The sequence below is a fragment of the Lygodium microphyllum genome, chromosome 1 (assembly GCF_053477565.2).
Source record: "Lygodium microphyllum isolate KBCC chromosome 1, Lygodium_microphyllum_v1.1.10, whole genome shotgun sequence".
Lineage (NCBI taxonomy): Eukaryota > Viridiplantae > Streptophyta > Polypodiopsida > Schizaeales > Lygodiaceae > Lygodium > Lygodium microphyllum.
The window spans coordinates 126,370,162-126,385,048 of NC_141135.1; the positions used below are offsets into that span (position 1 = coordinate 126,370,162).

Below are 14,887 nucleotides of genomic sequence, written 5' to 3' on the forward strand. Positions count from 1 at the left end.
CAATAAACTTATCAAGTGTCATATATGAACTGCTTCCTTATGTAAAAATCACTAAGTGGCATATGTAAAATGTGTTATTCCTAACTTATGTGCAAACATCAACAAATGTAGATACTCTATTATAGTAGATTACTTTTTGTCAAACACTATAATGATTGAGATTTTGATTTGATAATACAGGTTGCTCATGTTTCCTAGTAGATTGGTGATTGACAATATGGATTGTGCATGGGGTGTGCCTTTTCTTACTCATTCAATATCGTAAACTTCTCCCACAATGTACTCATGTGTTTTAACCCCAAGTCTAGTGGAGAGGCCAAAACTCTCTTGATTGATTTTTCTACTATTAGGAAGAAATTCTTCGTATTCAAATGTAGTACTCTAACTTAATTATGTGACTTAGATTTTTAATCTCATCACGCTCACAATCTTAGAAAAAATAATAATATGATACTTCTATCTTGAATTCAATTGATTCCACAATCTTGCTTGATATAACATATTGATGCCCTACATAATCTTCTTCCTTCCATGCATGCCTTTTCTTCTTCATCTTCATGGTCTTTAAAAGTTGATATTGTAACAACAAATTAAAGCATGCACAACCCTATCCTTCAGAAGTTTAATAGGTTACGAAAGCCTTACTTTAAATGACTCCATGCAAAGAATTAAATCACAGCTTTGAAAGGGGCCATGTTTTACTTTAAATGTGTTTATACCAAGAAGTTACTGACAACTTTGAAAGTAGCTAGAGTTCAAAAGACAATATTCACCCAACTTGCTTTGGAGCATTGATGCTAGGCCAAGAAGTTAATGGCATTCTTGAAAAATGCTTGCTATCTAGTTGGAATATATAGTGTTTTCCAGCTTCATTGCAAAAATTTAGAGCCCTTATTTGGAGGGGGCGAGTTTGAAAATTTGCCAAAAATAAAGAGGCATGGAGAAAAATCATTTTCTAAGCCACACTTGATATTCTATTAGTGAATGTATACACAAAGTTATGTAATTGTGAGGGCTATTAGAATATTCATTCTTCTTTCTCCCTTAGACACCACAAGTGGACAACTCAAGTAATTATATTGAGTATCCACTACTTTTGAAGGCAATGAGTACATTATTCACTTGCACATTTGCCAAAGCTTAGCATGTAGAAGTTGCCATGATGATTGAAATGCATGTGAGAATAGATTTAAGTGATTTCAAGTGCCCAACCAAGGGGGCAACATGGATGTAGCTTTATGGTTGATGAAAAGGCTTTAGGAAGATGTGATGATATTAGAGAAATGCATGTGTGGGCTATTGAATCTAGGTTAAAGTTAGATAGTGTGTAATTGTGTAACTCTATCAGTTTTTGAGGTAATCAATTGAATCAATGGCAACTATTTCTTGACATGAACACAACATTGGCATAGTTTTGCTACATTAAGATCTTTGTTCACAAGATTTTCTCCATTCACAAGCTATACAATTGAAACTTTTGATGCTTAGACTTTACACTGACAATTGAGATTTGAACAAACTGCTTTGAACTATAAGAGATGCTTGGGCTTGCAAACATGGGGGAACTTGATGCATGTCTTTCCCTTCATACAAATGTGGGAAAAAATTCTCTAGACTTTTCTCATGCATGTTCCAAAAGCTTGTATTTGTAGTATTAGACAAATGTTTTCAACAATTCACATAGCTTTGGAGAAAGGGTTAGATTAGAGACATGTAAATATGGCAAGTGTTGAACATGAGTCACTTTAGGCAAAGGTGAAATACTTTACCACTAGGACCCTTCAAGAGCAACGTAAAAAAGCATACGTAATGACAAACAAGGTACTCTCAATCCAAGCGTGGTACTTGGTGAAACATGCCTTAGGCTAGCTTCAGAATTGGCAGATGCATTACTAGAATATTATATGGTAGAACAATGATTGAGCTCAATATGTTTAGTAGTGCAAGGAGAAATCATAACCACTTTTGTAAAATTTATTGCTAGTGTAAAAGCAACCATGTGCTCCCATTTTGATTATTGATAGCAATTAGCTTTGTATTCTCCCACACTCTAGTAATATCAACATTGTGTTGCATGTGACACCACCCTTATCAACATTTTGTTACACCAAAAGACAAGAGGTAAAGCATAGGATATGTCTCCACCACCAAGCTCTTTTGATTTGCAGCCAGTAGAGTCATTGGTTACAAAATTTTAAAACATCCTTTGCATGGATCAAGGTGAGCCATTGCATTCATGTTTTTAAATGTGTGAAATACTATTTATCATTATTGTCACCTAAAAAACACATGAATAATAATTTTTTCAATTTTAGTATTACTAAGGCGGTTTGCAATCATATTGGGCAATCCCCTCGCCCATGGCTTGATTTGGTTCTAGATTTGAAACAATCAGTGATTCATGAAGCCATGAGAAGCAATTTCTCGTCACCTAGTTTTGATCAAAGCTTAGGTGGGAACAAGTTCTTACATGGAAAGTACTTGGCTTGTTTTTAGTCTTGATTCAGAAAGTGGTGGGTGGGGTGTTTCTTTCTTTGACTATTCTTTTCTTCTTCTGATGATGATGGTCCATGGGCATGTTGAAGTTTTCAATAGAGCTTCAAAACATCCCATGAATACTCCCTTTATTGATAGAGTTTCAACAATTCAATACTAGGGTATATGATAGAGTTCCTAAAAGTTCAAGACAACCCCATAAACACACACTTTATTGATTTTTCTCTTCTTATAGTGTGGGATTGATGATGGGCATTAGAGAAGCTTTATCAAAAAAACAGCGAGACCCTCATAAACACACCCTATTTATTAAAATATCATATAGACCCCATAAGCGCACCATATATTTCTCTTCTTACTATGTGATTGATGATGGGGTATAAAGGATTCAGACTCCAAAGGGTTTACATAAAAACACCCTTTCCAAAGCTCTCATGCGTGTGCACGGGTGCATGTGCATGCGTGGGTAGTCTCATGAGAAAAGATTCATTTTGTAATGGCACCTTCTTCACAGAGATCTGACACGCACACTTTCTTCTCTCTGCTAGTGTGAGTGAACTGTGAACTACTAGAGTATGAACTGTGAGCTCGAGTGTGTACACAGTACACTCGCACTAGGCCTGCTGTGTGTGTGTGTGTGTGTGTGAGAGAGAGAGAGAGAGAGAGAGAGAGAAAGAGAAGGGTAAGGGGGGCACAGGCTACAGCACTGCTGTTTGTCTCATCAGCCTTCAATACCAAGGTAACAGGATAGAAGAGGGCGGGCTTTTACTCTCTCTGAGTTGCTCCCTCGAGCTCATTTATGGAAGCTTTTACCCGCCTCTCACTTCGGGCTAAACTCCTCTCAGCATCATCATAAAAATTAAGGAAGTGAAGAAGAGAACAGACAGAGAGAGAGAGAGAGAGAGGTAGACAGAGAGAGACTCGCAAGAGAGAAGCATGGATGAAGAGTCGTATGACTCCCCCCCTTCTCAGACAGCCTCTGCAAATTCACCCAATGTAGCTTCCCAGTGACTCATTTCCAGTTACATTGATGCAAGAATGAGTACTTGCAAGCTCCATACCTGCAGCCATGGCCTGCAGATGGCCAGCATCCAGGCAATGTGACCTTAGATCAGCTCCAATTTTTACCTGAGCTGCCTCCCTCTCCTGTGTTGCTGCCCTACCTCACTCACAGTCACCATGAGTGGCTTTCTTGATGCCCAGCTCTCGGAGAGGACATCCATTTTCGGCCTGCGGCTCTGGGTAGTGATTGGAATCGGAGTGGGGGCTTTCATAGTCCTCATCCTCTTCTTCCTGTCCCTTTGGCTCAGCTCGCGAAGCAAGTCAAGGAGGATCTCCGAGAAAACCCCGTCCATCATGATACCCATGGTGTCTAAGGAGATCAAGGAGGTGAATGTAGATCAGAGCTCCTTCCACAGCAATGGCCACACCATGTCAATAAGCGAGAGCTCTGACATAGAGAAGGATGGCCGGGCTCGGCATGCGGACTCGATGAGCCCGAAATTTGACATGGATGTTGAGAAGGGAGATCAGGCAGGGGGTAGGCAAACCCTATGGAAGATGGTGGGAGAGGAAGGGAGATCTGATGCTGCCACAGCAGCAGGAAACAACAACAACAAAATGCTTGCTGATAAAGTTTTAGTGGAAGGGGAGAGGAGGGGGCTCCTTGGTGACAAGGGCTCCAATGTGAGTGCAGACTCGCGCTCTGGTGAGTTTTCACAACCAACGGCTTCCTCCACTGTGCCAGAGGTCTCTCACCTTGGCTGGGGCCATTGGTACACCCTTAGAGACCTCGAGATCGCCACTGGTTTCTTCTCAGACTCCAATGTGCTTGGGGAGGGTGGCTATGGTATTGTCTATCGCGGCCAGCTTCCTGATGGCTCCTTCATAGCTGTCAAAAATCTCCTCAATAACAGGTTTGTATCCTCATAATTATCATATTGAAGCTCTTGGTCATTCCTAATTGGAATATATCTCAATCTCTGAGTTCTACATTCTCCTGCAAAAAGCTCACTGTTTTGTGTGCCCAATCCTTGTGGCATTGCCAGAGGACAAGCTGAAAAAGAGTTCAGAGTAGAGGTTGAAGCTATTGGCCGTGTGCGGCATAAGAATCTTGTTCGATTGATCGGTTACTGTGCCGAGGGCTCCCACAGGTGAACAGAAGATTGAACTAAAAGCAAAAGGAACTTGTGTCTTTCAAGTTACTCCACATGTCAGGTTCAAAGTTGCCTGTTCTTTTGTTCAGGATGCTTGTTTATGAGTTTGTGGACAATGGGAACTTAGATCAGTGGCTCCATGGAAAATTGGGAGAGACCCAAAGCATTCCATGGGAGGGTAGGATGAAGATTGTACTTGGAACTGCAAAGGGGTAAGGGCTCTTCCATGCTGGATCAAGATTGTGCTCTACGTTACATGTTGCTTATAGCTGTATATGATCTGGCTTTGCTACAGCTGTTTCCTTTTATTGGAGCCATGAATTGAGCCAAACCTCAACGATCTTGTGTCTGCAGGTTAGCGTACTTGCATGAAGGCCTCGAGCCAAAAGTTGTCCATCGAGATGTTAAATCAAGTAACATCCTGTTGGATACTCAGTGGAATGCCAAAGTTTCAGATTTTGGGCTGGCCAAACTACTAGGGGCTGGAAAGAGCTTTGTTACTACAAGAGTTATGGGAACATTTGGGTAAATTCTTAGGAAGTCCACAACCCTTTCCTTTTCCTTCTTTTCCCTTTTACCTCCTGTCATCCAACTTCAAAGTAGCAGCAACATGCTCTCTACAAAGGTTTTCACTTAAGTTTCACCATTTCTCATTCTATGCAGGTATGTAGCACCAGAATATGCCAACACTGGTTTGTTGAATGAGAGGAGTGATGTCTACAGCTTTGGTGTTCTGCTGATGGAAGTCATCACCGGAAGGGATCCAGTTGATTACAGCAGACCGGCAGGGGAGGTGAGAGGAAACACAGCGTTCTGTTAATTTGGAATCAATGAAAGGCGATTCTGATTTACCAATGCTCTAATCTATGTGATTGATATGAGTTAGGTCTGTTTGTATAGGTTCTTTGATCGTCAACATGTGTACGTTTGTTAAGGCAACATGGAACATAATTGTTAACAGGCTACAGCTCTCTGAATTGCCAGGTTAATCTTGTAGATTGGTTGAAAACGATGGTTGGAAATAGGCGGTCTGAGGAAGTAGTTGATCCAAGTCTAGAAACCAGGCCATCTTCTAGGGCTTTGAAGAGGGCCCTACTCGTGGCATTGCGGTGTGTGGATCCTGATGCTCAGAAGAGACCCAAGATGGGCCATGTGGTGCACATGCTGGAGGCAGATGAATATCCTTACCGCGATGTAAGGGCTTGCTCCATTCATCTGATTCTCAACCCATGTTTAGTTCTACAGGTGTATTTGCCAAGGTTTTATGAGTAGTTTGTTGGGTACATTCCACTAGTTGACTGGTATTTAATGTGATGTCATGACAATAGTTTTCCAATGCAGCAATGGTCTTCTAATGCATGCTGTAATCATAGCATGAAGGCTTAATCAATTCACTCTTCTTAGTTTTACTGGGTCATGTACATTTCATGGCATGCTTCTCTTGTACTTGGAACATACCCTGCTTGTGTATCTGATTACATAATTATAGGCTTGCTTGCACAGGAGATGACTGCAAAGTTGGTTCCTATCTGATGTCTCATTCTGTTTGTGGGGTGTTTGGGTTGGATGTGTAACAGGATAGAAGGAGTGTGAGGACAAGGAGCAGCCCACATCATCAACTAATGGCAGCTCAAGCCAAAGACAGCCCGGCTCGGATCAAGGAGAGTCCGGCACGGATCAGAGACAGCCCTGCTCACAGGGCCATCAATGAGGACAATCTGGAGCTAGTTCTGGAGAGCCCAAGTGGTCCTGGCTACAAGCCATCCTTGAGAAGATATGGGCCCTAATGAATGGAAATCTCTCTCTCTCTCTCTCTCTCGCTCTCTCTGTGTCTCATCACTCTTCCTGGCATTCCATCAGATGAAGGACATCAGATTGAGGTGTGTGACATGAAGGACCTCTCTCTCTCTCTCTCTCTCTCCCCCTCTCTATGGCCTCACCCTTCCTAACATCTCATATGATAAAGCTCATCAGATTGAGATGTGGCATAGATAACCCACAGTTTTGCAAATGTATGAGAGGCTGAAAAGACAGATGCATGCATGTAAATAATAAAAGCAGCCATGGCCGTCCCATCTGATTAGGTGGTGCATATAGAGAGAGTCTAGTGGTAGCAGCAGCAGCACAGTAAGCATGGATTGATAATCTTATATAGAGGATTAATTAACAGATTAAGTAGAGGATTAAGGAGGACAAAAGCCTTGTTAAATCTTTTCTTTGCATGGGGAGGAGTTTCCCGATGCGGATATTTTTTCATTCTATGAAATTCATATATTTTCCAGAAACCCAGCCGGCTGCACCTTCGCAGACAAATCTTAAATGATGAGAATTCTTTTTGTTTTTCTTGTCTCTCTTTTTTCTTGTGTGAGTCGTGACGGTTGTATTAGGAAAAAGATACGTTTTGAGGGTAGCCGTTTGTGAAAGAGAGATATTGTGTGGGGCCCTCTGTCGATGTCATATACTGCTGCCTATTTATATGCATATTATATTATGTATATTATGTATATATATATGTAAGTATGCATATATGCATCGTGCGGTCACTTTTCTTTTAAAAAAATAATGTGTGCGAATAATAATGTGTATGTATGTATGTATGTACATATGCATTGTTTGTTCACACTATGGCGGTGGAAGTTTTAACAATCCAAAGGTGATGGAAAATTTAGCAATCTAGTAGTGGAAGTGTGTGTAAATATACTTTTGAATTGTAAAAAGCAACCAATTGCAAAAGTTTATGAACACTTTTGTGGAATCATATTTTAGCATATGTAAAGTGAAACATCTTTTGTCTACCAATTTTTCTCTTTTGGGGACTTGAGACCGAAACAAGTTGTAGTAGGGTTGGAAAAAAACTATCTTTTTTACTTTTCAAATGAAAAGTACACACATTGGATCGGACGAGTCACACGTTTTCTTCTATCACCTTGTACTAATCTAGCCTAGTAGTGATTAGAACTTCCCAATGCTTGCCCCAAGAGTCCAAACCATGATAGTGAGGATTCGCACTAGCTTGTCGTTCAAGCCACTACCTATACATTAATGTGAATGCATGTGCATGCATGCGTGCACACACAACCTCTCTCTCTCTCTCTCTCTCATTTGCTAATCAAAAAATATTTTGCTTCAAGTTTTGGGGAACAAATAGCATATGACATGTGAAATCTTGCTAAACAATCAATCAAACACATTAATACTAATAATCATAACATTGCTAGGGGATAAAAAAAGTAATTGTCCTCAATTGACAAGAAGAAACAACATGGTTGATTAGTTGCATGTAAATGTTGCTCATGTGGTGGATCGACACTAAGCCAACCAAGAATTGATTTAAAATAAATTCAAATAAATTGATAAGAACAACGATGAATAAGTAGGCTCCTTTGCACAAGGAATCAACATAATAATAAGTGTTTGTTACAAACATTGCCTCTTTGTGATGTATTGGCATTTGATGTCAATGTGCTTGCAAATAGCAAGTAGTTGTCATAAACTAGAAAAAAGATGTTTTCTTAGTCCATTGGGATCTTTCTAATGAATGGTTCTTACTTTTAACTAAATATTGATCGTATTCATGGCCAATACGAGCAGTAGTTTATCCTAGTCAAGAATGATCTCAAAGGTTAAAACCTTAGTATCTTCCTCAAGTAATGGTGGGTCATCAACCACTAGAGTAATAGATAAATTGCCTTTAAATGGTTCCAGATAAATAATATGATAATAGTTATAGATTCACCAATGAGGTGGGATTCTTAAATAGAAAGAATTATCATCAATCTTGCAAATAATCTTAAAAGACCCATTGATATCTTGGCGCAAGTTTAGTTTTGGACTCCTCAAATCAAAGCCATGCACATTGTTTTGTTTAAAAATGTCATAGCTTTACAGTGTTTATTTGCTTGAGTAGTATACCTTAATTGTGAATGTCAAATCTTACCAATGACTTCATTGAACATTTTCATATAGCCATTGACTAATGAGTCAGCTACTATAGATATATCAGTGGATATGGTGGGCATAGGTGTAGGTATTTTATTACCATATACGACTTCAAAAAGTGAGGCACGACACCAATTGGGTGCAAAATTTCCCCTACATAGTGGGAGGATTTTTCTCAACGCATGTGTTTATAATTTTTAATTGATTCTATGATCAAAATAGCATATTGAATCCATGCTTTATTTTGTTTTTGTGAACAGATCTCTTCTCCCTAATATGTAGACAATATCTAAAATCCTTTATCATTTCCTTAGACTATAAAAATGTTTAGCGCTTTAAGCACGCAAATACATTATTATAAAAATGCCATGACTAATTATCCATGCTTCATCCAACACTTATGACTTTCTCCAATTCCTTGAACTAAATATCTATCCACCCACAATACAAAACCTATTAATCCTCCTAATATCCACCTTGCACAATATGATTAATGCTACATGTTCGCACGCATAACAAGTCATGATTACGCATGGTGGATCGACAAAAAATAAAAATTCACATAAGATGTAAAAAATCAAGCACTAAAAATCGATAATCTATCAATCGAATACAATAATAATAACAATTATATCGGTTGGGGGTAGAAAAGCAATTGTTCTCAATTGACAAAATAAAGAAACAGCAAGAGTTTTTAGCCACACACAAATGCTACCTCATATGATCGATTGACACTAGATCAAGCAAGAATTGATAAAGAAATAAATACTATTAAATTAATAAGAATGACATTGAATAAGTGTGTTGCCTTATGTGGCAAATTAGTAGAAGAAAAAGTGACCATGTATTACAAACATTACCTCTTGTGATGTATCGGTGTTTGATTTTAATGTGCGTGTGAGTGGTAAGCAATCATCATAAATTGAAGAAGAGATGTTTTCTAAATCCATTGGGATTCTTTTACTAAATGGAGATGTTTTCTAAATCCATTGGGATTCTTTTACTAAATGGTTTTTATATTTAACTAAATATTGATGGTACTCATGACTTGTAAGAGTAGTAGTTTTATCATGGTCAAGAATGATCTCATGTGTTAAATTTTTATTATCTTCCTCAAGCAATGGTGGGTCATCAACTATTAGAGTGAGAAGGATTGTCTTTAAAGGGTTTTGCTAAACTAATATATATAGAGTTATGGATTTGCTAATGAGTTGCGATTCCATCTTGTGAACAATATTAAAAGATCCATAATATATCGATGCAAATTTAATTTTGGGATGCCATTCAATAGATTTCAATATTCCTTTTTCAATTCAAAGCCATACCAAGTCATTTTCTTTGAATGTCATAGCTTTACGGTATTTATTTGCTTAAGCAATGTACCCTATTTGTGATTGTTGAATCTTACCAGTGGCTTCACAAAATATTTTCATATGCTCATTGGCTAATGAGTCAGTTGTGGGCACATTAGCAAATATGATAGACATGGGTGTAGGTGATTTCTTACCATACACTATCTCAAAAAGTGAGGCACTGTACCAATTGGGTGCAAAATTTCCCCCATGCATTGGGAGTGCTCTCCCCAATGCATATATTTATAGACTTTTATTGATCTTATGTCCAAAATAACATATTGCATGCATGCTTTATTGTCTTTTTGTGAGTTGCTCCCTTCTTCCCTATATTTTTGCAATATCTAAAATCCTATACAATATCATTGAGCTAGAATAATAATAATAATAATAATACCCAACCTTAGAAGCATACAGTAAAAATGTGTAGCACTTCAAGTGTGCAAATATATTATTATAAAAATACCAAGACAAATGATTCACGGTCCATCCAACTCTTCATGACTTTCTCAAATTCCTCGGTCTAAATATCTATCCACAGACAATGCAAAACTAAAAAATCCTTGTGACATCTACCTTGCATAATGTGATTGGTATTACACGTTCTCACACACAATAAATCACAATTGTGTGGTAAATTGACATAAAATAAAAATACACGTAAGATATAAAAAAACTAGTTACTCTAACCAATCAATCAAATAAATTAATCATAATAATCATAATACAATGTCGTCAACTAGAGTAGTGACTATATAGAATCTCTCCTAGAAAATTCTTCCACTTTTTATGTGTTTGTAGTAGGGAATATGATCACTATCAAATGGTGAGTGTTTTGACACATCAATATCACTTCTCTATCTTAACCATCTAGTGCTTAAGTAACTACAATGTGCACATACTTGACTACTTTCTAGTATGCCACAATAAAAGGAACATCATATTAATGAGTGAGTATGACATAATTGGTATTTTGATTAAGCTACTTACTATAGATGAGCATAAAAACTTTGAGTGTTTATGTTGGGATCACATGATTAAGTTTCATTCACTATTACAAGTGGTTCCATCCCATTGATTCTAAAAGAAACACATGCATGCAACTAATTTGATTCCATGCAGATTCCATGGTAGATAAGAAACATATGTGCACACACACATGGGCACTCACACACTTACATGAATCTCCCTCCCTCCCTCCCTCCCTCCCTCCCTCCCTCCCTCCCTCTCTCTCTCTCTCTCTCTCTCTCTCTCTCTCTCTCTCTCTCTCTCTCTCTACCATGTGTCTATCTATCTATTACAAATATTGATCCAAGCCAATTGTGAAAATGTAGTGTCCCTTTGTGGAATATGCATCCATGCAAGCACACACAAAACAAACATGCACATCCAAATAAATGGAAGCTTTATAGGTGACCCCAATTATGACATTATAAAACACCAAAAATGAAAACTCCAATTAAGAAGATAACCTTGAAATGTTTACCTTTTAATCATACATTCAGACACTGAAGACTAGATGGAACCAAATTTGCATCATGTTTGAGAGAGAGAGAGAGAGAGAGAGAGAGAGAGAGAGAGAGAGAGAGAGAGAGAGAGAGAGAGAGAGAGAGAGGTCCACCTTATTTTTATATAGATCCTCTAAGTTTTTGTATTTTTTCTTAAAAATATAAAAAAATAGCATGGGAAAAATAATGTCACTCATGAGCAATAGTTAAAGCTCAAAGGGTAGGCCAAAATCTATAATCACTTGATGACAAATCAAAGATTTGTCTTCAAATCTATAGAAATATTGGGGAAGGAGTCTTTTATTTTGAAACTTCTTCCTTACTCTACTTGCATGACCTAGGTTAGTATGATGTACTTATGAAATTGGAAATATCACATTCTTTCATATTTGTTTGCTCACAATGGAACATTTTTAATGCTCAATGTTGCACACTTGATCTAATATTTCTATCTCCATTAGTGCATTTGATATAAGCAATTTAATTCCCTTTTAGATCATGAAATTTTTCAAGTACTTCAATGGAAATAGTAGTGTCAAGCTTAGTGACTATGCAAACACAAGATGAACCTCTTAGAAGTTAGATGGTTCTTATTATTGTAAATATACAAAAATATACTATAGTGACACTATGTGCTTTATTCCTTGTCTCAATGTTTTATGAGCTTCTTTTGGATTGCTTGCTACACTACGCTTAGAACAATTGGTAGATCTATGTTGACCTCACTAAGGTTTTGGAAACAAAAAGTAAAGATCTAATAACTTTCAAGGCATTTCACATCATGCTAGACTATTTTGGTTAAAAGGAGATGCGTGATAGATCACACGAAAAGTCCTATCATATGCTTTATTTCTCATGTTTTTTTCTAGATTGCTAGAAGGTGAGATACAATTCCATGAAATCCCATTATATGTAGAAAAAATGAAGAAAGCACTTACTTTACAAGTTGCCATTGTAACTTTTCATGTTCCCATTTGATTTTTCAATGTTTATGTGCAATGTGAATTTATTGAAAACGAACTATTAAAGCCATGTTATTGTACATGAAAGGATTTATATTGATTGAATGTTATGGCTTACATTAAGTCTTGTCGTTAAGGTTATTATTATTGAACTTAATAATGTGGGGGCTTCAAACATTATCTTGATGTTTATCCATGTGCATTAGATACACGAGACATGTTAGTTTCAAGAGACAGCCACACCATTTTGCTCGACTGTATTAACACTTATACACTGTTGCTTAGCCTGACAATGCTTTTACAAAGAACCACATAGTACCTTAGCTTGGTAACATATGTTCAAAAGATAATCATTGTGTTAAAACCATTAACCTATCATGCTATTCAAAGTTCAAGAGTAATGTTCTTATTCTTGGCCTTTTTCTTTTGTTACCAGTATATACATTGTCCAACTTTTGGTATTTAGACAAACATGTGTGGTTATTAATCAAACAAAAAAAGTGATGCTAACATCCAATGGAGGCAATAAGCTCACATGGTTGAATCTAATACTAACTATTTGCAACATTTTTATGATAGCCACTAAAGAGTTAATGTAAATGGATTTATAAGTAAGCCATTAGGGATGGGCTAAGAGATTTACATTTTTCATACATCTTTGATTGATAAAGAATAATTGAACTTGTTTGCATGACATGGGGAATGATTATAGCCAATTACAATCAATCCTTTAGACCTTGCAATGTGAATCATTGCCCATTGCATTGAGTACATGAGATAGTGAATAATGTGAATCTCATGCGACACTATCTCAACTTCATTGCCAATGACTCCAAGATTAATAGGCTAAGTTGAGATGCCTTTGATATAAAAAATTGGTGTAGGCTTGTTATACAAATTCATTACTATATGATATTTGATTTATTGTTATTTTGGTGAGGTTTTATACTTGGGATCTTTATAGACCTCGATTGCTTTGGTTTGTTCCTCTATAGAGTAACTTCTTGAGTGTATTGTATAAGAAATGTGTGGCAGCTAGCATTACTCAATCGATGTTAGAAAAATTAATTATTGGTTTTGATAGCCTATTAATGCTTATTTTGGAGAGATTTTACCCTTGGCCACTTCATAAAATCCCTAATGAATTTGCTCATTTCTTGTTTAGAGTAACTTTTTTATTAAATTGTCTAAGCAATGTGGCAATTACCATTACTCAAGTGGTGCGACTAGTGGTTACTCCTTATTTTTAGTAGTGGCCAAGTAATTTACTTTATGAGTATGTTGTAGTTAGTTAATTGGCTTAGGATAAAAGAGTAACTTATAGTCTTTGCTACATGTTGTGATTAGTGTTCTCTTTCTATCCACTTGTTCATTCATATGCATTTTATTTGTTTGAATGATCTGATATTTTAGTTTTTTAAGTGTGGATAATAGATATTAGGAAAAGAGAGTCAGGGATGACCACCATGAATATTATATTATTTTTTATGGATCGATTACTTTGGCACATTTATTTATTGAGGCACCCACCACCATCCATTTATTTTGTGTTGCACCTAGTTCAATTGACTATTATTTAGATGATTCATTTATGTAAGCATGTGGCATTGACATTAAAATGAGGTTCCATGAAAATATTCATTAGATAATTTAAATTTCGAAGACATGTCTAACAGATTCAAGGTTACCATTGTTTTATGTTTAACAATAGAAAAATGAAAGTTTTAACAGTAAGAATGGTTAAAATGATAGAGCTTGAACTTTAAGAGAGGTTAAATGATTAATTCTTTTTAACAATTGATTAAGAAGTGAGGTCTTTGAAAGAGATTAACTCTCCTTTAAATTGCTAATATAGAATAGATGGTCCTTGATTGGCATATTAATGTAGGTAGGCATGTTTTATTGAATTCGAAATTTGATTAAGGTTTTCAACCTAGTGACTTGAACATATGTATACTATAACAAAAACTAATAAGGATCCTCATAAAGAATGGATTGAATGAGGATAAAGCTTGGGTGCTATATAAGGGATGGGTTGCTTGACCTCTTGCCTATAATGCCCCTATTGATCCTTAGTCAAGATTACGTGCTTCATGAGATGAGATCATTTGTTGTCATGTCAAGATTCAAGGATGTTAGAGCTAGGGTCAATCGAGCAACACCTTAATTCAAACAAGGTATAGTATTGTAGGATTCTTGCTTCCCCTTTCCATTATAATGCATGTGATTTTTGTGTTGACTCTTTCACCTCCATGGATTAAAGCATCAATTTAAAAGCTCAAGTGACTCATCTCTCATTAGCTAGAGTGAAGCCTCAAGCAACTCATCTCTTATTAGCTAGTGCAAATTCTCTTCCAACTAGTTTCTTAGCCTCATTACCCTAGGGTTACAACTTGTTGTATACGAGAATGATGCTTCTTTCAATGTGTCCATGAGGCCTACTATGATTAACAAACCATCTTTATGGGTTAAAA

General features: G+C 36.9%; 1 protein-coding gene across 1 annotated transcript; it reads left to right on the plus strand.

The window, feature by feature from the left end:
- Positions 1–3,017: 3,017 nt before the first annotated feature.
- LOC148041655 (putative serine/threonine-protein kinase At1g01540) lies at positions 3,018–6,937 on the plus strand. The gene is made up of 7 exons (XM_087681048.1): positions 3,018–4,412; positions 4,545–4,649; positions 4,742–4,864; positions 5,007–5,177; positions 5,316–5,445; positions 5,637–5,846; positions 6,230–6,937. Exons 1-7 carry the CDS (start codon positions 3,676–3,678, stop codon positions 6,437–6,439), a joined length of 1,686 nt encoding a protein of 561 aa, XP_087537174.1. The 5' UTR covers positions 3,018–3,675; the 3' UTR covers positions 6,440–6,937.
- Positions 6,938–14,887: the final 7,950 nt, after the last annotated feature.